Source organism: Anolis sagrei, chromosome 2 (assembly GCF_037176765.1).
Source record: "Anolis sagrei isolate rAnoSag1 chromosome 2, rAnoSag1.mat, whole genome shotgun sequence".
NCBI lineage: Eukaryota > Metazoa > Chordata > Lepidosauria > Squamata > Dactyloidae > Anolis > Anolis sagrei.
The window spans coordinates 269464606-269487448 of NC_090022.1; the positions used below are offsets into that span (position 1 = coordinate 269464606).

A 22843-nucleotide genomic window follows, 5' to 3' on the forward strand; every position below is an offset into this window, starting at 1 on the left:
GTTTATAGCACAAGTCAGTTTACCAACCCATAATCTGTACTTAGTTGGATTAGTAATTTATTAGCAACACTCATGGTTTGTACAGAATGGCAAAGAGAAACTGAATCTTGGATTGCTGTGAGTTTTCCAGGTTGTATGACCATGTTCCAAAAGCTTTCTCTCTTGACTTTTTACCCACCTCGATGCCAGCATACTCACAACCTCTAAGGATGCCTGCCATAGATGTGAGCAAAGCGTCAGGAGAGAATGCTTATGGAACATGGCCATACAGCCCAGAAAACTCACAGCAAACCAGTGATTCCAGTCACGAAAGTCTTTGACAACAAACTGAATCTTGATTTATGCTTCCTATGGATGCTGCAGAAGGGGGCAAGCAAGGAGGCACAGACACTCAAAGATGGACCAGAGGGAACATGATAGCATGTTTAAATATTTGAAAGGATGTCATGTTGAGGAGGCAAGTTTGCTTACTGTACTCTAGAAACTAGGACACACAGGAGTAGATTCAAACTGCAGGAAAAGATTCCCCCTAAATATTAGAGAGAGACAGAAAAAAAACTCTGATGATAAGAGTTGTTCAGCAGTCAAATATGTGCCTTGGAGTGTGGCAGAGTCTCTGTTTTGAGGTTTTTAACCCAAATCTTGATGGTCTTCTGTCAGGAGCACTTTGTTCATGCATGGCAGGAACTGGATGGCCTTTGTGGTCTCTTTCCAACTCTAAGACAAAATCACTCCCTCCCTCTACACCACACATGGGCAAAGTTCGACCCTCCAAGTGTTTTGAACTTCAATTCCCAGAAATCCCAGCCAGCTTATTGGCCGATAGGAATTATGGGTGTTGAAGTCCAAAACACCTGGAGGGCCCAAGTTTGCTCATGCCTGTTCTACACCAATGGATGTATCATTTATTTATTTATTTATTTATTTATTTATTTATTTATTTGTTGCATTTCTATATTGCTTTTCTCATCTCTAGGGGGACTCAAAGCGGTGTACAACAAAATAGGTGGCAAAACTTCAATGGAAAACATTTACATAAAAGCAATATATAATGTATCTAAATCAATAACATATAACTATGAATTAAACCTGTTAAAACTAAACAGAAACACATCAAACATGGACATAAAAACAATTTAGACATATTAGACATTGAACGAAATCTGTGGTTGTCATTTAGCTGCTTCAGTAGTACTATCAGTCACCAAATGCCTGCTTGCATAGCCAGGATTTTAGTTGTTTTCTAAACAACAGGAGGGAGGACGCAGATCTAGTATTGCTGGGGACTTCCACAGCCAAAGGGCCACCACCAAGGAGGCCCTGTCTCTTGCCCCCACCAATCGCACCTGTGATGGCAATGGAATTGAGAGCAGGACCTCCCTGGCCAATCTTAACACTCAAACTTCTTCATAAAGGGAGATACATTCAGACAGGTAAGTTGGACCGGAACCATTTAGGCATTTATAGGCCAAAATCAGCACTTTGAATTGTGCTTGGTAGCAGACTGGCAGCCAGTGGAGTTGACGCAACAGGGGAGTTGTATGTTCCCTGTACGCCACTCCAGTGAGCAATCTGGCTGCCACCCATTGGACTACTTGAAGCTTCTGAACAATCTTCAAAGTAGAGTGTGTTGCAGTAGTCTATTTGAGATGTAATTTGTGGGCCTCAAAGTGTTTTGGGCTCCACAGAAGTTCTAGCCTGCGTATCCAATAGTCAAGATTTCTGGGAGCTGACGTCTAAAACACCTGGAGGGCCACAGATGGTGCACCATTGTATAATCTACAGTAGGCATGGGCAGAGGCTCCTCCTCTGGAGGCTTTTAGGCAGAGGCTGGATGGCCATCTGTTGGGAGTACTTTGAATGCAATTTTCCTGCTTCTTGGCAGGGGGTTGGACTAGATTACCAATGAGGTCTCTTCCAACTCTATTTATTTATTTATTTCGCATACTTGTCTCCTGTCTTTCTCACTCCTGGAGGGGGACTCAGGGCAGCTTCACAACAGGCAGTCATTCAATGCCAACAACAGTAATAAATAATAAAAGCAATAAAAACATAAAATTACTAAAACATTGTTTAAATCGCACAGGTTTGAAATCATAGTTCAGGTCAGTCCATTGTCATTCACGCAAATTGGGTCTCATTCTAAATTGCTGCCTCTACTGTTCGAACGCTTGATCCCATAACCAGGTTATGGATTTTATTCTAAAGGACAAGAAGGAGGGGCTAATCTAATGTCACTGGGTAGAGAGTTCTACAGGCAAGGGGCCACCAATGAGAAGGCCCTGTCTCTCGTCTCTACCAGTCGCACTTGCGAGGATGGCGAGACCGAGTGCAGGGCCTCTCCCGTCAATCTTAGACTTCGCAATGGTTCATAACAGGAGATACGTTCAGATAGGTAAGCTGAGCCAGAACCGTTCAGGGCTTTATATGCTAAAGCCAGCACTTTGAATTGTGCTCAGTAGCAGACTGACAGCCAGTGGAGCTGATGCTTCCCAGTACACCGCTCCAGAGAGCAATCTGGCTGAAGCCCGTTGGACTACTTGAAGCTTCTGAACAGTCTTCAAAAGCAACCCAACGCAGAGTGTGTTGCAGTAGTCTATTCAAGAGTTCCCTGCTTCCTTGGCTTCTTGGTTGGACTACATGGGCCATGAGGTCTCTTCCAACTCTATGATTCTATAATTGTCAGCCTTCCGGGTGTTTTGGACTTCACCTTCCACAATTCTTAACAGTCAGCAAACTGGCTGGGATTTCTGGGAGTTGAGAGTCCAAAACACCTGGAGGGCCAAAGCTTGCCCATGCCTGAATTCCCAGATGGCTTAGCTAACTTGTTCAATTGCAAGGAATTCTGGGAGTTGGAGGCCCAAACAGCAGGAAGGCAGCAGTTTGGGGATGCCTGGTGTTGAGCATCTATCCCAGCCATGGGCAAACTTGGGCCCTCCAGGTGTTTTGGGCTTCAGCTCTCACAATTCCTAACAGCCTCAGGCCTTTCCTTTTCCCCCTCAGCTGCTTAAGCCAAAACATATGGTGGACCAGGAAAGGGTTCGCCTTCACAGCCTCTCTGCCTTGAGTGAGGCCTCCAAAGCAGCCAAATCCATCCACTCACTCACTCACTCTTTCTTCGCCTACGTCTGTTATTATTACCGCCGCCAATCCCACAGATCGCGAAGCTCGTGCCGCTGCCACCACCACACGTTTTGGACTTCAACTCCCACAATCCTAACAACCTTAGGCCCCTTCCTTTCCTGCCTCAGCCGCTTTTAAGCAGAGCCTGGATGGCCATCTGTCAGGTGTGCTTTGAATGTGATTTTCCCACTTCTTGGCAGGGGAATGGACTGGATGACCCATGAGGTCTCTTCCAACTCTATGATTCTATGATAGTAAAATGTTTATGTGAAGAGAGAGCAGTTTTAGGGCATTCTGCTCTCATGTGAGCATGCTTACAGAAAGAATGGGACAGAGAAGACAAAACACCTATTGAGTTGTAGCCATTAAACTAGCAATGCAGCACAACCAGAGGTAATTTTCAATGGTAAGCAAACAGTATTTTGCCGCCCCCCCCCCCCCCCACCAATCACTGATATATATTTCTGTTCGTCGTGGGAGTTCTGTGTGCCATTGTTGTTCAGTCGTTCAGTCGTCTCCGACTCTTCGTGACCTCATGGACCAGCCCACGCCAGAGCTCCCTGTCGGCCGTCACCACCCCCAGCTCCTTCAAGGTCAGTCTAGCCACTTCAAGGATGCCATCCATCCATCTTGCCCTTGGTCGGCCCCTCCTCCTTTTACCTTCCACCTTCCCCAGCATAATCGTCTTCTCCAGGCTTTGCTGTCTCCTCATGATGTGGCCAAAGTACTTCAACTTTGTCTCTAGTATCCTTCCCTCCAATGAGCAGTCGGGCTTTATTTCCTGGAGGATGGACTGGTTGGATCTTCTCGCAGTCCAAGGCACTCTCAGAACTCTCTGTGTGCCATATTTGGTTCAATTCCTTCATTGGTGGAGTTCAGAATGCTCTTTGTTTGTAGGTGAACTATACATCCCAGTAACTACAACTCACATATGTCAAGGTCTATTTTCCAAGAGCGCCCCTGGGCAAAATTAACTATACTGCAAATGCTTACTTTGTGTAATGGGTTGAGCCGCCCCTGAGCACAACCTATCCAAAGTTACTCAAAATTAAGCACCACTAGGTTTAATGAGACTGACTTTTAATAACTTGATGGCCCACGAGCTCTTTTCCAACTCTATGATCTATATATATAAATCTGTTAGGTTGGTTCAACGGGACAGCAAAACTCCACAACCCCCCCAACGAAACTGCACCAAAATTGCCATGCCCATAACACAACCCACAAGCTACAAACATATCTACTCAAAATGAAAAACAACACAACAACACACTCACAAAACGGCAAAACAACAAAACTCAAAAAAACCCAATGAAACTTAACCAAAATTCCCATACCCATAACACAACCCACAAGGTACAAACATATCTACTCAAAATGAAAAACAACACAACAACACACTCACAAAATGGCAAAACAACAAAACTCCACAACCCCCCAACGAAACTGCACCAAAATTCCCATGCCCATAACACAACCCACAAGGTACAAACATATCTACTCAAAATGAAAAACAACACAACAACACACTCACAAAACGGCGAAACAACAAAACTCAAAACATCCCCAACGAAACTTAACCAAAATTCCCATGCCCATAACACAACCCACAAGGTACAAACATATCTACTCAAAATGAAAAACAACACAACAACACACTCACAAAACGGCAAAACAACAAAACTCAAAAAACCCAACGAAACTTAACCAACATTCCCATGCCCATAACACAACCCACAAGGTACAAACATATCTACTCAAAATGAAAAACAACACAACAACACACTCACAAAACGGCAAAACAACAAAACTCAAAACACCCCCAACGAAACTTAACCAAAATTCCCATGCCCATAACACAACCCACAAGGTACAAACATATCTACTCAAAATGAAAAACAACACAACAATACACTCACAAAACGGCAAAACAACAAACCTCAAAAAAAACCCAACGAAACTTAACCACACACACAAAACCCCACGCTCCATCACTCCCCCCGCCGCCGCCGCACACACACACACAACCCCACGCTCCATCACTCCCCCCGCCGCCGCACACACACACGCAACTCCACGCTCCATCACTCCCCCGCCGCTGCACACACACATGCAACCCCACACTCCATCACTCCCCCCGCCGCTGCACACACACCCACAACCCCACTCCCCCCGCCGCCGCACACACACACGCAACCCCACGTTCCATCACTCCCCCCGCTGCCGCACACACACACACAACCCCACGCTCCATCACTCCCCCGCCACCGCACACACACACGCAACCCCATGCTCCATCACTCCCCCCGCCGCCACACACACAAACACACAACCCCACACTTTATCACTCCCCCGCCCCAATCTTACCTCCTTTTACTTCACGCCACCTCCAAACCCCACCCTGCCCCTTCCCGCCCTGTCAAAATCCAGGAAAGACGGGAAGGAAGGAAAGAAGGAAGAAAGAGAAAGGGAGGTAAAGAAAAAGGGGAAAGGAAGGAAAGTTAGAGAAAGAAGGAAGAAGAAAAGGAAAGGAAAGATGGAAGGAAAGAAAAGAGAGACAGGAGAAGAGAAAGAAAAAGGGGGAAGGAAGGAAAGAGGTAGAGAAGGAAGAAATGAGAGACAGAGGGAGGGAAAGAAAAAGGGGGAAGGAAGGAAGGAGAGAAGGAAATAAAAAGGGAATGAAGGAAGGAAAGAGGGAGTGAAGGAAGGGGGAAGATGTAGAGAAAGAGGGAGGGAAGGAAAGAAGGAAAGAGAGAAGGAAGAAAAGAGACCAGAAGAGAAAGAAAAAGGGGGAAGGAAGGAAGGGGAGAAGGAAAGAAAAAAGGGAATGAAGGAAGGAAAGAAAGAGGGAGTGAAGGAAGTAAGGGGGAAGATGTAGAGAAAGAGGGATGGAAGGAAAGAAGGAAAGAGAGAATCATAGAATCATAGAATCAAAGAGTTGGAAGAGACCTCATGGGCCATCCAGTCCAACCCCCTGCCAAGAAGCAAGAATATTGCATTCAAATCACCCCTGACAAATGGCCATCCAGCCTCTGCTTAAAAGCTTCCAAATAAGGAGCCTCCACCACACTCCGGGGCAGAGAGTTCCACTGCTGAACGGCTCTCACATACAGGAAGTTCTTCCTAATGTTCAGATGGAATCTCCTCTCTTGTAGTTTGAGAAGGAAAAAAAGGAAGAAAAGAGGCCAGAAGAGAAAGAAAAAGGGGGAAGGAAGGAAGGAAGGAGAGAAGGAAAGAAAAAAGGGAAGGAAGGAAGGAAGGAAAGAGGGAGTGAATGAAGGGGGAAGATGTAGAGAAAGAGGGAGGGAAGGAAAGAAGGAAAGAGAGAAGGAAGAAAAGAGACCAGAAGAGAAAGAAAAAGGGGGAAGGAAGGAAAGAGACAGAGAAGGAAGAGGAGAAGGAAAGATGGGAGGGAAGGAAGGAAGGAGGGAGGGAAAGAAGGAGAGAAAGACGGAAGGTTGGCCACAGCTGGCCACAGCAACGCGTGGTGGGTAAAGGTTGTTATTTCTATTATTATGATGATGATGCTATTATTCCTATTAGACCCTGGGGGAATGGGAGAGGTGTCAGGTCCCAAAGGCAATGCATTGCATTATTGTTATTGTTATGATGGTGATGAAATAAAAGGAAATAAAAAGAGAAAGTAGGAAGCAAACAGGGAGGGAAGAAAGGCAAAGGAAGAAAGGGGGAGGGAATGAAGGAAAGAGAGAAGGATGAAACCAAGTAGTGAAAGAAGGAAAGAAAGAAAGAGGCAGAGAAGGCAGAAAGGAGAGAAAGGGGGAGGAAAAGGGGGAAGGAATAGGTAGGTACCTCTATTTCATAATAGTCCTGATATCTACCTCAACTTTGATAAGTTTTACTATAGGCCACAGCAACGCGTGGCAGGGCACAGCTAGTTCTATATAAATTTCTGGGTATTTTGGACTTCAACTCCCACAATTCTTAAAGGTCAGTAACCCAACTGGGATTTCTGGGAGTTGGGAGTCCAAAACACCTGGTGGGCTTAAATTTGCACATGCCTGATCTACAGTGACCACTAAGAACCTCATCACACTAGAGCAGGCACCCTCAAGCTGTTTGGGCCTCCAACTCCCATAAGGCCTGTTCAATTGCCAGGAATTCTGGGAGTTGGAGGCCCAAACAGCAAGAGGGCAGCAGTTTGGGGATGCCTGGTGTAGAGCATCTATCCCAGGCATGGGCCAACTTGGGCCCTCCAGGTGTTTTGAACTCCAACTCCCACCATTCCTCACAGCCTCAGGCCCCTTCCTTTTCCCCCTCAGCCGCTTAAGCGGCTGACGGGGAAAAGGAAGGGGCCTGAGGCTGTGAGGAATGGTGGGAGTTGGAGTCCAAAACACCTGGAGGGCCCAAGTTGGCCCAGGCATGCGTCTAGAAGTTTGATGAGGTCCAAAGTGTCCAGAACTCGCAGGGGAGAAAGGAGTTCAGGGGGTGTGGTTATTGTACGATTTCCCTCCCTGCCTGGACCAGGAAAAGGTTCGCCTTCACAGCCTCTCCGCCTTGAGCGAGGCCTCCAAAGCGGCCAAATCCATTCACTCACTCTTTCTTCGCGGAGGGCCCCAAGCCTACGTCTGTTATTATTGCCGCCGACAATCCCACGGGTCGCGAAGCTCGTGCCGCCGCCGACACCACGCGGCGCGTCGCAGTGACGTCACACCGGCGCGCCATCCTCTCTTTCTCCCCCTCCCCCTCCTCCTCGAGGTTTCCGGTCGCTGTGGCAACGTGGAGACGGAATAAGCATGCCCTTAACACGCGGCAAAGTGGTGTCAATTCAAGGACGCCCTTAAGTGTCACAAAAAGACCTATAGGAAGGAACACTAGCATATTATTTCGGGGTGAGGAGGGCGGAATATAAATGTTTTAAATCAATCTGTATAAATAAAAATGTAATGTTCGTTTGTAGGATTAATATAACTCAAAAACCACTGAACAAATTGACACCAAATTTGGACACAAGACACCTAACAACCCAATGTATGTCCTTCACTCAAAAAAATATTGATTTTGTCATTTGGGAGTTGTAGTTGCTGGGATTTATAGTTCACCTACAATCAGAGCATTCTGAACCCCAGCAACGATGGAATTGAACCAAACTTGGCACACAGTTCTCCCATGACCAACAGAAAGTACTGGAAGGGTTTGGAGGGCAGTGTCCTTTGGTTTTGGAGTTGTAGTTCACCTACATCCACAGAGTACTGTGGACTCAAATAATGATGGATCTGGACCAAACTCTACATGAATACTCAATATGCCCAAATGTGAACACTGGTGGAGTTTGGGGAAAATAGAATCTTGACATTTGGGAGTTGTAGTTGCTGGGATTTGTAGTTCACCGACAATCACAGAGCATTCTGAACCCCAGCAACGATAGAATTGGGCCAAACCTCCCACACAGAATCCCCATGACCACCAGAGTGGGCCACAGCATGGCTAGTTTATTATTTATTTATTTATTTATTTACTTCGCTTATATACCGCAATTCTCAGCCCAGGGGCGACTCACTGCGGTGTAAATAGAATAAATAGAAATGTAATGTTTGTTTGTGGGATTAATATAACAGAAAAACCACTGGACGAAATGACACCAAATTTGGACACAAGACACCTATCAGGCCAATGAGTGACCATCACTCATAAAAAAAATACACACAGCAGAAGGGACTTAAAAAGCCAAAAAAAAAAAAAACACATTACAATGCATGCACTAAACCACACATATATACGCAAACACATATATAAACACACTAAACACATATACAGACTGGGCCACAGCAACGCGTGGTAGGGGACGGCTAGTCTATATATATAAAAATGTAATGTTTGTTTGTGGAATTAACTAAAAAACCACTGGATGAATTGACACCAGATTTGGACACAATACACCTAACAGTCCAACAAGTGTTCATCACCCCTAAACACACACACACAAACACCCCAGCAGAAGGGACTTAACACTCCCCACCCAAATACACCATATATACATATACACTCATATGCACACATACATACACATATACACAAGCACACACAAATATATGCACACATACATATACATACATATATATACACAAATATGCATATATACAAGCACACACATATACATACTATACACATATAAACACACAAATATATACACATATATATATATACGCAAACACATATATACACAAATATATACACACATAAACACACACACAAAACACATGCATACAGACTGGGCCACAGCAACGCGTGGCAGGGAACAGCTAGTTTTAAATAAATTATTTGCTTTGAATTGGATTATATGGCAATGTAGACCAGGCCTGGGCCAACTTCGACCCTCTGGGTGTTTTGGACTTCAACTCCCACCATTCCTAACAGCCTCAGGCCCTAAAGGGCCTGAGGCTGTTGAATGGTGGGAGTTGAAGTCCAAAACACCTGGAGGGCCCAAGTTGGCCCAGGCCTGGTCTATAGACTCATATCATGCAGCTTAATTGCTTAGCACAGTTGTTCTCAACCTGTGGATCCCCAAGTGTTTTGGCCTACAACCTCCAGAAATCCCAGCCAGTTTACCAGCTGATAGGATTTCTGGGAGTTGAAGACCATAGATAGCATTGATTCATGGCGCTCGGGGTGGGTGCCCCTTTAAGGAATTCGGACGCTGTCCTTTTCTGGGGATTGTAGTCCTCCAAAGGTGGCTTTGCGTTCAACGAGGCGTCAGGGAAACTACCTTTCCCGGCAGCCTTTGCGCGCGGCGCCGCCTCTATTGCAACCATTCCCTGCAAGAGAGAGAGAGTGAGAGAGACACGATGCCGAAAGTCAAGACGAAGCCCCGTTCTGGGAAGCAGAAACGAGAAGGCAAAGCACCAGGTGGGAGAGCGACGAAAGGGAAAGACTGTAGATGAGAGAGAGAGAGAGAGAGAAGCCACCTTCATGATATCGGCATGTGAGAGTGTATCTACACTGTAGAGCAGGCATGGGTTAGGCAAACTTCGGCCCTCCTCCAGGAGTTTTGGACTTCAACTCCCACAGTTCCTAACAGCCTAATTGTAGAGTTACTGCGGTTTGATGCTACTTTAACAGCCATGACTCAGGCCCATTCTACACAGCTGGATGAAATCCCACATGATCTTGCTTTCAACAGGGATATATGGCAGTGTGGACTCAGCTGACCCGGTTCAAAGCAGATATTCTGGGGTTATATGGCTGTGTGGCTTTTTGAGGGGTCAGTTGTGAGGATTTATTTTCTGTGTGCTCAATTTGTATTTTCTAAACATATTAGGAAAAAAATTAGACATGGTGGCTGAGATTCTGCAATGATCACAGAGTTCTGTCTTTGGGCCCTTCCACACAGCCCTGATATCCCAGAATATCAAGGCAGAAAATCCCACAATATCTGCTTTGAACTGGGTTATCTGAGTCCACACTCATATTGTGGGATTTCCTGCCTTGATATTTTGGGATATAGAGGCTGTATGGAAGGGCTCTTTGTCTATTTCTGCAGATGCCATTTCTTGAAAACCTAGCTCTTAGGTCAGATAAAAACTACAACATTATTTTTTTTGTCGTGTCGGGAGCGACCTGAGAAACTGCAAGTCGCTTCTGGTGTGAGAGAATTGGCCGTCTGCAAGGACGTTACCCAGGGGACACCCGGATGATTTTGATGTTTTATCATCCTTGTGGGAGGCTTCTCTCATAATAATAATAATAATAATAATAATAAACCTTTATTTATACCCTGCTAACATCTCCCGAAGGACTCGGTGCGGCTTACAAGAGGCCGAGGCCCAAGACATCAATAAAACAACAGCATAACAAATACAACAATAAATAAACTCATAAAACAAGCAACAAACATTAGAACAATAGCAATAAACATTAGACAATTACACCATGACACATTTAAAACTAAGGCCGGGCCAAATGTAATGATTAAAATTTTAAAATGCTGAACATGACAGGTGAGATGGATAGGTTTTTGGAGATAAGTGCGGTGTGCAGACAATCTTAATCTCTAGTAAAGTGCAATTGGGACATGATGCTAGGAGTTTCCTATTCTGGGAAGGCACACTGGAACAACCACATCTTCAAGCTCTTCCTAAAGATTGCCAATGTCTCATGTCCCCATATGAGGAGCTGGAGCTGATAGAGGGAGCTCATCCGCCTCTCCCTGGATTTGAACCTGCGACCTGTTGGTCTTTAGCCCTGCCGGCACAAGGGTTTAACCCACTGCACCACCAGGGGCTCCACTACCACAATTGAGCCAGGTAATTTAATGTCAAGGGGGAAACTTTTACCTGTACTAACATGTTACAGGAGCCCCCGGTGGCACAGTGGGTTAAACCCCTGTGCTGGCAAGACTGAAGACCGAGAGGTTGCAGGTTTGAATCCGGGGAGATCGCGGATGAGTTCCCTCTATCAGCTCCAGCTCCTCATCAAAACATCCAGTCGTCCCCTGGGCAACATCCTTGCAGACAGGCAATTCTCTCACACTAGAAGTCACTTGCAGTTTCTCACGTTGCTCCTGACACACACAAAAAAGGTCAAGCAGTGCCCAACATTAGGGTTTCTGAGGTCCCTTTCACACAGCTGAATAAACTCTTACATTATCTGCTTTGAACTATGGGCCTTTCCACACCTATATCCCAGAATATTAAGGTAGAAATTCCCACAATTCCTCCAGTTCAAAGGAGATAATTGTGGGATTTTCTGCCTTGATATTCTGGGATATAGGGCTGTGTGGAAGGGCCCAGGGATATATTATTATTATTATTATTATTATTATTATTATTTATATGGCAGATATTCCAGTTTAAAGCAGATATTGTAGGTTATTCTGCCTTGATATTCTGGGCTAAATGGCTGTGTGGAAGGACCCTCGGTGCAATGGAATCATGGGATCTTTAGTTTGGTGAAGTATCAGCATTCTTTGCAGAGAATGCTAAAGGCCAAAACTACAACTCCCATGATGCCATAGCATTCAGCCATGGCCATTGAAGTGGTGTCAAACTCCCTTACCTCCACAGTGTAAGCATACCCCGAGAGAGGTCTCAATGGGCTGGTTTCAAATACCTGTTTAGACCCTTCTCAGACTGCCATATCATCCAAATTATCCACTTTGAACTAGATTAAATGGGGGCCCTTCCACACAGCCATATCACCCAGAATATGAAGGCAGATAGTCCACAATATCTGCTTTGAACTGAATTATCTGAGTGCACACTGCCATATAATCCAGTTCAATTTGGATTTTATACAGATGTGTGGAAGAGGCCTGAGTCTACACTGCCATATAACCCAGTTCAAATCAGATAATCTGGATTTTTATGGCATTGTAGAAGGGGCCTTAGGTTTCATGGCAGTAGGTTTTTCTTTTGAGCATTTTCAAACAGACATTGGTGCATCTACACTGCAGGATTAATGCAGTTTGGTATCACTTTGACCTGAAATCATAGGAGTTATAGTTTTACAAAGTCTTTAGCTGTTGCCTCATCCAACTACAACCCCCATCGTTCTGTAGTACATTATTCTGTGTGTTGTCATATCATAGTACTTCATCACAATAGAGAATGAATCCACTTTAAAACCGGTTTCTTCCTCCTGCAGAATTCTGAGGTTTGTAATTTTGTGGGCCTTTTAAAGGCTCCTCCCTAAAATACAAACCCCAGAATTCTGCAGGTGGAAGAAACCAGATTTAAAGTAGATTCATTCTCTATTGTGATGAGTTCCCTACTTATGTCAACCCTAAGCGATTTCTGGGGCTGAGAGTATATGACTCACCCAAGGTCACTTGGTGGGTTTCCAGTGCTGAGTGAGGAATCAAACCCAGTCTCCAGAGTCATGATCCAACACTAAAACCATACACCACATATAAAGAGAGTTGCAAACTGTCCAGAGTAGGTTTGCTGCATGTGGCAGAAAATCAACACTGCCAGGTTCTAGTTTCATGTAAAAAGAGAATAAAGATTTGGTTGACATTCTTGAAGAGCCCACTCTCCTTGTATTGTCATACCAGATTGCCTGCAAGTGATTGTTGTACTTGCACTTTTTTTCTTCAGTATCTGGCATCAGGTTCAACACAGGATTGGGCCAACATATTTTGAAGAATCCCCTCATTGTTAACAGCATCATAGAGAAGGTAGGTAATAATCAGTTAAATTATATAAAAATGTCTTGCCATGGATGTAGTCTGTAACTAAAGTATAGATATCAATTACTCAATTTGTCCCTGAATTGTAAATGTCATTTTCTATTTGGTTCAGTCATAAAAACATGGAAAAAGTTTATTAAATTGCAAAAACTTTGTTGTTGCAGAAAATTCTGCAGCATATTTTGGTATAGTTTTTCAATTAATATCTGATAGAGTCTCAACCCAATTCAACATAATTTGTGGCAGCCACAAAATGAAGTTTCTAGAGTATAACAACTGCTTTCAAAGTAAGTATCACACAATTAAACAGGAAATAACCAGGAACAGATTTTTTTCCAAATGTTGTTATACAGAGTTATCAGTTTGCACAGATACAACTGAGCAGATAAAAATGGGATTGTATTGTAGAACACTAATAATTACTTACAATGTGAAATATATTTGAAATGACCAACTTATAGAAAGTAATTTAAATTCACAGGTGCACTCCTGTTCCACCTATTTTATTTTGGGGTCAGGTAGAATTATTGCATTAAATATATTACATGTGCTATATGATATCAATTCATTTTCTGTCAAATACTGACTTGTTATTTTTAATACTGTAAATCCATTCTCTTTCATTTTTAGGCTTCCTTGTATCCTACAGATGTTGTTCTAGAGGTTGGCCCTGGCACTGGTAACATGACAGTAAAAATGTTGGAAAAGGTGAAAAGGGTAAGAAAAGAAACCAAAACATTCCATGTTGTCCAAGGCTTTCATGGCTGGAATCATTGGTGCTGTGAGTTTTCCGAGCTGTATGACCATGTTCCAGAAGCATTATCTCCTGACGTTTGTTCACATCTATGGCAGGCATCCTCAGAGATTGTGAGGTCTGTGGGAAACCCTCACAAATTCTGAGGATGCCTGTTATAGATGTGGGTGAAACGTCTGGAGAGAATGCTTCTGGAATATGGCCATACAGCCCAGAAAACTCACAGCAACCCAAAACATTGTGATCTGTTAACAATGAGCAAATTGTATATTTCCTCCTGTCCTGCTTTCAACATGGAGAGATAGAAAGAGGTAAATGAGACAATTAAAAGTTTTCGGCTGAAGGGAAGTGAAGAAATGAGGCTTTGGGGACTGTATCATATGTAATACATATCTTCTTAGCCAATATGTAATACATATCTTCTCTCAGTCTGCTTCATCCTGGAAATATTTTTAGGTTAAGCCTGAAATCATTTAGCAGGTTTTCTAAGAATACTGGGCTAAATACAGTGTTTACATCCAGCACTTCACATGCCTATGGTTAAAATGCTTTTGTTCTAATAGTTGAAATTTGGCAAAATTTAGGGTTTTTTTTGTTTTGTTTTGTTTGGTTTTTTTTTTATCTTCCAATGGAATGAATGACCCTTTTGGTCTCTTCCAACTCTATTATTCTGTGACATCTCTTCCCTTTTTCTCTTCCTCTCTAAAAGATTGCAGGACTCCTCAAAACATTTTTCAGGATGTATGAGAAGTTGTAGAGCAGGGGAAAGAAAGAGCTAAAAAGTCCAGTCAGACAATGTGGACATAATAATCCAAAACACTATTTTCCTTGGAAATACTAATGAAACCTTTGGTTGCCTCTGCACTTGTCTATTTTTTGGGGTAATATTCTTCTTGTCATGCATTAACCAACTTAAATGTATCATATTTAATTTTCTGGTGGGAACTGGATGCCTACTACACCATTACACAAAAAAGTTGTGTCATAAACATTTAATAATCTGAAAGAGAGCTTTTATCACATGTGTTGACAACTATGGCATAGTTCTGTGCTTCATTATATATGAAGCACATGCAAATTAATTTGTTTATATATTTTTCCAGGTAGTTGCCTGTGAGGTTGATGTGAAGCTTGCTGGTGAACTTCAGAAAAGAGTGCAGGGCACGTAAGTAGACATGATAGAAGAAAAATGCAACACACTAAAATTTGTTTGGGAAATATACTAATTTGAGAACTGTGGTTTTTATTCCAGACCTTTGGCTAACAAACTTGAAATAAAAATTGGAGATGTATTGAAAAGTGACCTGCCATTTTTTGACGCTTGTGTAGCTAATTTGCCTTATCAAGTAAGTACAAAACTAAGCATATTAGAAAATAAGGCTAAGTAAGATAACTTCTAGTTTACAATGGTAAGGATCATGGGAAATTAGCTTTCTCTATTTTTCCCCTCCAGATTTCTTCTCCTTTTGTTTTTAAGCTGTTGTTACATCGGCCTTTCTTCAGGTATGTATTAAAAATGTATCATTTCTAATATATTTTGGGTGCTTTTACAAATCGTTCAGTTTCACTGATTAGTACCAACAGACAGTTGATCTGCAAAACAAATGATTAGCCATTATGTCATTCTAGCATGCTACAAATTATTTGTTATTTCAAACTAGAAGTTAAGTTTACTTTCTTTAAGATGAAAGCAGTAAATCTGTGTACAGATCACAAAAGAAGGGCTGTTCTAATAATAGTTGCTCATTCCTTTTGAAATGTGGCAAGCGAAACCCTGATTTTATATTTTCTTAGGAAGTCTGATTTGTTTGGGTCATTCAAGGACTCCTAAAAATAGATACTTACTGTTTTTACTGTCATATCTTTATACATTTTTCCTGAAAAGTCTGAAGTACAAAGAACAGAGGTTATTGACAAGCACTTTCATTTTTCCTTCTTCCATAACCTGGATGTTTGTTTACTTCAATCTCCATATCTTTATAGGTATTTTTGATCCTGTATTAATACTATTTGGGGATGGTTTATGGAAAATTTATAAAAAATGTAATATTTATATAAAGAGAACAAGTGAGGGATAGTGGTTTGAGTGTGTAGCGTAATGCAAAATAAACCACGTGTAGTTCACATTTGGTCAGCCCACACACTGCCTTGCCAGGGAAAGAAAATATGCCATGCAGGTGAACAATAAAGTAGTTTTACTCTTCTTAATTTTGAACAAAATGTGTACAATATGATCAGTTGCATCAACTCACTAAATGTCCTTTTATGAGAGATTTAAAATAATCTTTTCTGTGTCCATATGAGTTAACTTTCTTTCAGCAGCCAAGAAGCAACTCTCTCTCTGTTTCTCTCTTCATCTCTCTTTGCACCCGCATAGTTCCAGCCTGAACAAAATGCAACAGTGCCCAAAAGTTTCAGCCTCAGTCATCACCCTGTGCATTGCCTGACCAATCAGTTTCATGCATCTTATTTGCAGCTGACACACACAGACACTCACTGATTCCTTGCATGCTCTAACAGTGTTCACCTGGGACTCCAAGAGACCCGTGTTTGAGTCAGAGCTTGGCTATTGAAATCAACTTGGTGACCTTGGGCAAGACACACATGATTTGCCTAAGAAGAAGGCAGTGGCATACCTCCTCTTAACAAATCTTGCCAAGAAAACCTTAGAGGAGAGTTGCTATTAGCTGGATCTAACTTAAAGGCCAGTAGCACCAACAGTAATGTACAAGTGTTTCAGAAATTTAGATATTTAATACCATGTACATAACTATGTCATAATCAACTCTAATTATTACAAAAATCATAAAACTAATAGCTAACATACGTGGCCAAGTGAATCTGTTATCTTCTGCATCTTATTCCATCCTAGTTATTTATTTTCTTGTTCCCATTTTATTATCACAAGCTCTCTTACAGTGAGGCAGTGAAAAGGAATTCCGCAGAGTTTATATTGCATTTAGTATTTAGGCTATATACTTTTATCATCCAAAAGTAGGTGTGTATAGGTTACTCTGCTGTTGCAGTGATGTAATCTAGTTTATACATCTGTTGCATATTTTAGAAATAAAGCAATAAACTTGTTAGATCTATGTGGAAAAGTAATGTGCAAATTAATAAAACATCACGAAGAAATTGTGTTGTTACCCTTTCTCAAAAAGTCCTGCTTCAGGGCAATGTGATCCAAACTTATATCTCCTTTCTTTTGTTTCTAGGTGTGCAATTCTTATGTTCCAAAGAGAATTCGCTCTTCGTTTGGTTGCAAAACCCGGCTCTCCTTTATATTGCAGACTCTCTGTTAATACTCAGTTATTAGCGCGTGTTGACCACTTGATGAAAGTAAGTACATCAACAAATACTTGAAATTGAGCTGTACATTTTCATATAGAAAGCTAGAGGAAAGCAAGTTCTCATGAAGATGTAAACAAGGTGTATCTTTTATTGTTAACAGGTTGGAAAAAATAATTTTAAACCACCGCCCAAAGTTGAATCCAGTGTTGTGAGGATAGAACCAAAAAACCCTCCACCACCAATCAATTTTCAGGTGAGACTCATCACTATTGATGTAAACTCCATAAAAACAAATTACGCAATAGTCACAAGTGTTGTCTTATTCTTCCATGATTGTAGAAATCAGGGATTAGAAACACATAGCATTCCACATTTTGTTGTACTCCCACTAGTCTTGATGATCAAAACTGATGTTTAGAGATGATGGAGTTGCAGTTTAAATAACAACAATTGGAGAACTTCATGCTCCTCTTTCCTTACATAACCTATAATTAAGCAATTTATTTTTTTTTGCAATACCATGTGTTTTTTATGAGGGTTGTCTAACACTTGACGTTTTAATATCATCAAATATCAGTTGATGAAAAGGGTGTGTGGAATCTGTTGGTGTGTTTGTTTATTGTGTGTATTGGTTGATTTGGGGAAAGATTTCAGCAAAGCCAAATTTAACCGTTAGTAAGAAAAAGGCTAAAGATTAATGTCTCACTTAGGATAAAATCAACTGAGGCCCCTGTTCGCGTCATTATGCTCATCAAAGACTATCCTATTAATTGTACCCTGATTGTGCATTTTTAAGGCATATTTATGATGATTTGAAGCCCATTTTGTGAGAAAGGATATATATTCAATCAACAAATACATTTGAGGAACACTGTAAAAACCGAAATGAGTTTCTGAGGCATGCTCTATCCCAGAAATTAGTTGTGTTTTGAATGGAGTGGCACTCTGACCATATGTAAATTAATGTGGTTGTTTGTTTAGATTTTATGTTATTATATATGTTAGACTATGTGTAGTTTAATTTATTGATATTAGTATTAATTTACTGATGTTAGCCTTTAATTTGATGTTAGGTTTTAATGTTATTTTCATATGCAGGGTTTCTCTGGGACTTTATGAATGCATTGAACATTTGTAATTGTTATGTTGGAATCGGCCCTGAGTCCCCTCAGAGAGTTAGTGTGGAATACAAATAAAGTTTTATTATTATTATTTAGAAGATTAAAAACAAGCATATAGCTGATATTTAAAATTGAGGGAGACTAGAGGAAGCATCTGGAGTAACAAGGGAATGAGACAGAAGTACAAATGAAATTAAGAGTGAGAGAACACTTGCTGGGGAACAGATGCTACTCAAAATTTTACTCTAAAATGTGCACAATTTGAATCACATGTATTATATGTTTATTTAGGAATGGGATGGCCTGCTAAGGATAGTCTTTGTCAGGAAAAATAAGACACTTGCTGCAGTTTTCAAGTAAGTTATATCAGAGGGAGTATTTGGTTTGCAGCTGAGCAGTCACTTTTTATCGTATAGGAGTCAACTGTTTCTCCTTTGATGAATCGTCACACTGGATTGTATTAACAGATTGTGTTTGTTCTCCTTGTATTTGGAGTTGGTAATATTGCTATATTGCCTTGTCTTTCCTTTGCTCATGAGCAAAAAGAGAGGAAAACCGGGAGATGATGATACACCTGATTTCTAAATAACAGCCAACTATGAAGAAGTGAGCTGGGACCCTGCCCAGGCTTTGTCATAACAAATGAAGATGGCAGTGAGCAATTTTTATGTGACTATAGACAAAAGAAGATTCAGATGCATTGGTGCTTTTGTGCTTTTTTCATATCATATTAGGTTATGACGATGGGTATTGTGTATTTCACTAAATAAAGGGTCTCTAACAAGTCCTCATGCTGCCTCTGGTCTCCCCGTTTTGAGCCAGTTGATTCCTTGTTTGATTGATTGATCCATCACTTTTTTGGCACAGGGTCCAGGATAGCAGGGTAGGCAAGCAAGCCTAAATATGGGGGAGCCTAGAACTTGTGCTTCCATTAAGGCTATTAGGATGCTTTATCTCAGTTAAGCAAAACTAAGCAAAATATCCTTTCATTTTGCATAGTTTTATTATTTCAGAGTTGACACTGGTTTCTTATGGTTTTTCTAAAATTTTGCATTCCAAGATTCTTTCAAACTTTAGTGAAGGGGTAGAAAAGTATAAAAGGGACTTACAGTCTTCTTTACCATGATTATAAATATATCCAGTTCTCATATAAGCCCTTGGTGTTTCTCTAATACAATTTTTAATAATGCTTCTTTTAATCCTTTTTTTTTTTCAAAATGCAAGAGGGTATCCCTATAGCTATATATAATCTTTCCTATTTTTACTCATTTCAGTTCAAATGCTGTGAAACAATTACTGGAACAAAATTACCGAATCCACTGCTCACAGAATAACTTGGTAACCTTTCCATTTATTTCTGTTTGGTTTTTGGGAAAAAATTAAGTTACTTCTCATCTCATAGATAGTACATAAGGTAAATTCTCTCATCTTTTATGTTGACAGGAAATTCCTGAAAATTTCAGTATTGGAAATCTCATTCATGAAATTTTAAAAGACACTGGTTACTCAGAAAAACGTGCACGAGTAATGGATATTGATGATTTCATCAGGTGAAACTAAATTTTTTCACATTTTCATTTTTTCTATATTCTCAGTTAAAGGGCTCCTTGTTCTCAAATCTCTGCAAAAATAGATGTGAAGATTCTGTGCAGTGTCATGGGTTCAACTGCATTTTGAATACCCTACAGTGTGTTAACAGTTGGTGTTGTGCCCCATGTAGTTTGGCAAGACAATCTTGGCTGCTGCATGGATAATAGAATCAGAGTTGAAAGGGACTGCACAGGAGGCTATCCAATCCCACTCCTTCATATACAACTCAGCTAAAGTGCTTCTGATTAATCCAACCTCTCTTTAAAGCCTTCATAGAAGAAAACTCCGCCTTCAAGGCATCAGTTCCCAGAATCAAACTGTTAAAAACTTCTTCCTTAATGTTTATTCTACATATTATTCTACATGAAATAGGATCTTAATGAAAACGTTGTTTTTTTTCTCTTTTAGTCTTCTACATGGCTTCAATTCAAAAGGCATCCACTTTTCCTGAAAGGAAGAATGAAATTGAAGATGACAAACAGAAGAATGTTTTATAAATAAAACAGCACTATAAAGCCATTCATAAGGAATGAGAGATGTATATTTATCATGAAGTTTCATTCTTGGATGGAATGGAGAATCAATGCATTTATACCATGTGGATTACTCCTCCATGCCATCCAGAGAAAATAAATTGCTCTGACTCAGCACATTCAGATGTTTTAAATAATCAGATTATGTGAAATGGATACAAAAGGCCACCTATTGCATTGTTTTTCTCCAGCTTCTCTGCTTCTTTGAGCAGGATGTGAATTTTTATCCCGCCTGATGTAGTTAGACTTCAACTCCCATTATCCCTCAACATTGGATATACTAACCAGAGCTTAAAGTAATTGCAATCCAAATGCATCGAGAGGGCCACATGTTTTTTCACTCCTGCTTTCAAAAAACAGATGGAGTATATACCTCAACACGCCTTATATAGGCTCTTCTGATAAGTTCCAGTCTTTTTGTTGCCTTGTTTTATGTTTAATATTATTAAATATTTGTCTTATGTTTAACTAGCCAAATAAGTATAGCTATTCTTTTTGGAAGAATACATGGATCTGAGAGAGGAAATAGCATTGTCTTGGTGCCAAACCTGGTCTTTTAGATTTTAATCAAGCTGATCCGTTTTTCTCTACAGCAATAATTATTTTGTATCAGACTTTTCCTGACAATTGCTAATACTTTTTAATAATAAAAGCTCTTCAGTAGCAGCTTTAAATGTTACAGATACATTTTGGCTGGCATTTTGTTAGTGGGTTACACAAGTTTATGTATAACATACCCTGTAAGGATACCAGTTTCTGTTCACACCACAGGAGCAGGGAAAAAGTGTGACTTAAAAAAGTAGCAAATAATTTGCTAACCAATTAATACCACTCACAATGAGGTAGTCAATACAGCTTGAAACAAGTGTCTAGTGGATAGAAATATTTGGACAGTCCTATATGAATTAGAAATTTAAAGTCAGCAATCATTGTGAGTTAAACCATAAATGTAGCAAACTATTTTAGATTGCTAACTATATTTCATCGCTGGGCCAATAAGCACTACAGGAGAGGGCAACTGTAGAAGGATGGAGGAGCTAGGTAATGCCCCAGAGACCTTGGAGGGCATCACACACACGTGTACAGAAAATAACCTTTAAAGCAGGCATGGGTAAACTTCAGCCCTTCAGATGTTTTTGACTTAAACTCCAAGAAATCCCAGGCAGTTTACAAGCTGTTAGGAATTGTGAGAGTTGAAGTCCAAAACTTCTAACTTGGAGGGCCAAAGTTTGCCCATGCCTCATCTAAAGAGGTGGTGTAAATTTTTGCCATTTCACAACAGGAAATGAAATGATTTTCTTAAAGGTCACTTTTAGGTGTGAAATAGTTTGGGGAAAGTAAAACTATGATGAAAATGCACCCATGTTTCTTAGGGTGCCTTTCAGGGGGCTACATGTAGGCCATTGCTTTGAACAACCCTGCTATATGGTATCAAGTAAAGTTCCATTTTGCACTCCTGAGTTGCTGTATCTCTAGTCATAGGGGACATGGACTGGGCATGGAGTGATGTGGGAGAAGATGGTGAAGTGAATGGTGTAGGTCCTACAATAGTAATGAACATGGTGAATTGGTCCAAGGATGAATCCCAAAATAAATATAACAGGAAAACAGTCGTGTTTGGAAGAAAGTGCTCTTGCTAAGAAGCCTAGTTTTGAAAACAGATGTCTGATCACTTTAAAAGACAGTCACATGCTCAGGAAAATTAAAATTTCCAGAGGTAATACAGCAAAGTAATATGTGCTGTTAAGAGAGTCATCCTCTTAAGAAGTCACAGCTGCTATACCAATGTAAATTTGGCAAATACTCTCTTCCCATCTATCAGGGAACATTCCTAACATTCAAGAAAAATCATTTTGCTCAAAAGAAGCTGATTTCCTGTCATACTATGATCAGCTATCACTAGAAAGCTTCTGTCTTAATTTAAATTTTTATTCATTTATGTCCCCAAACCGACCTCGAACTCAGCATCCATAGTGGAATATAATGGAAAATATCTACATGCTCTGCATACTTAGTCATAGTCCAAATCTACTCCAGCAGTTTCAGGCTTCAATTAATAGATGCTCTAACCCACCATGGTAAGAGGTTGCAGTAAATAGTGGAAATCTATAGAACATTGTGGGTGCATGTGCTAGCAAGCTCTCTGATCTTCCCTGTACAAAGGAATAGATTTCCCTGCAAAACAATTCTCAGTTATTTTGCAATTTGCTGCCCTGGAATATTGTAGCTGAAAACTTGCTGACAGGTTCATAAGAGACAATTTTTAACCATTTCATTTTAGCAAGCT

General features: G+C 41.0%; 2 protein-coding genes across 4 annotated transcripts in view; one reads left to right on the top strand and one right to left on the bottom strand.

Annotated features, from left to right (window-relative positions):
* The window catches only part of IPO11 (importin 11), an 87488-nt gene extending 79703 nt beyond the window's left edge, over window positions 1-7785 (bottom strand). Inside the window, exon 1 of one of the 3 annotated variants that reach the window (XM_060761543.2) lies at window positions 7679-7785. The gene's annotated coding sequence lies outside the window, so the exon portion shown is untranslated. Of the gene's footprint in view, window positions 1-3111; window positions 3117-7678 lie in introns of those variants that run through there. The other 2 variants (XM_067464587.1, XM_067464588.1) reach the window with 2 other exon arrangements.
* A 2088-nt stretch (window positions 7786-9873) lies between these two features.
* Window positions 9874-21235, top strand: DIMT1 (DIM1 rRNA methyltransferase and ribosome maturation factor). The gene is made up of 12 exons (XM_060761541.2): window positions 9874-9987; window positions 13176-13255; window positions 13898-13984; window positions 15125-15186; window positions 15274-15367; window positions 15475-15524; window positions 17237-17360; window positions 17473-17565; window positions 18725-18789; window positions 19708-19771; window positions 19877-19983; window positions 20432-21235. Exons 1-12 carry the CDS (start codon window positions 9927-9929, stop codon window positions 20472-20474), a joined length of 930 nt encoding a protein of 309 aa, XP_060617524.1. The 5' UTR covers window positions 9874-9926; the 3' UTR covers window positions 20475-21235.
* The last annotated feature ends 1608 nt before the right edge of the window (window positions 21236-22843 follow it).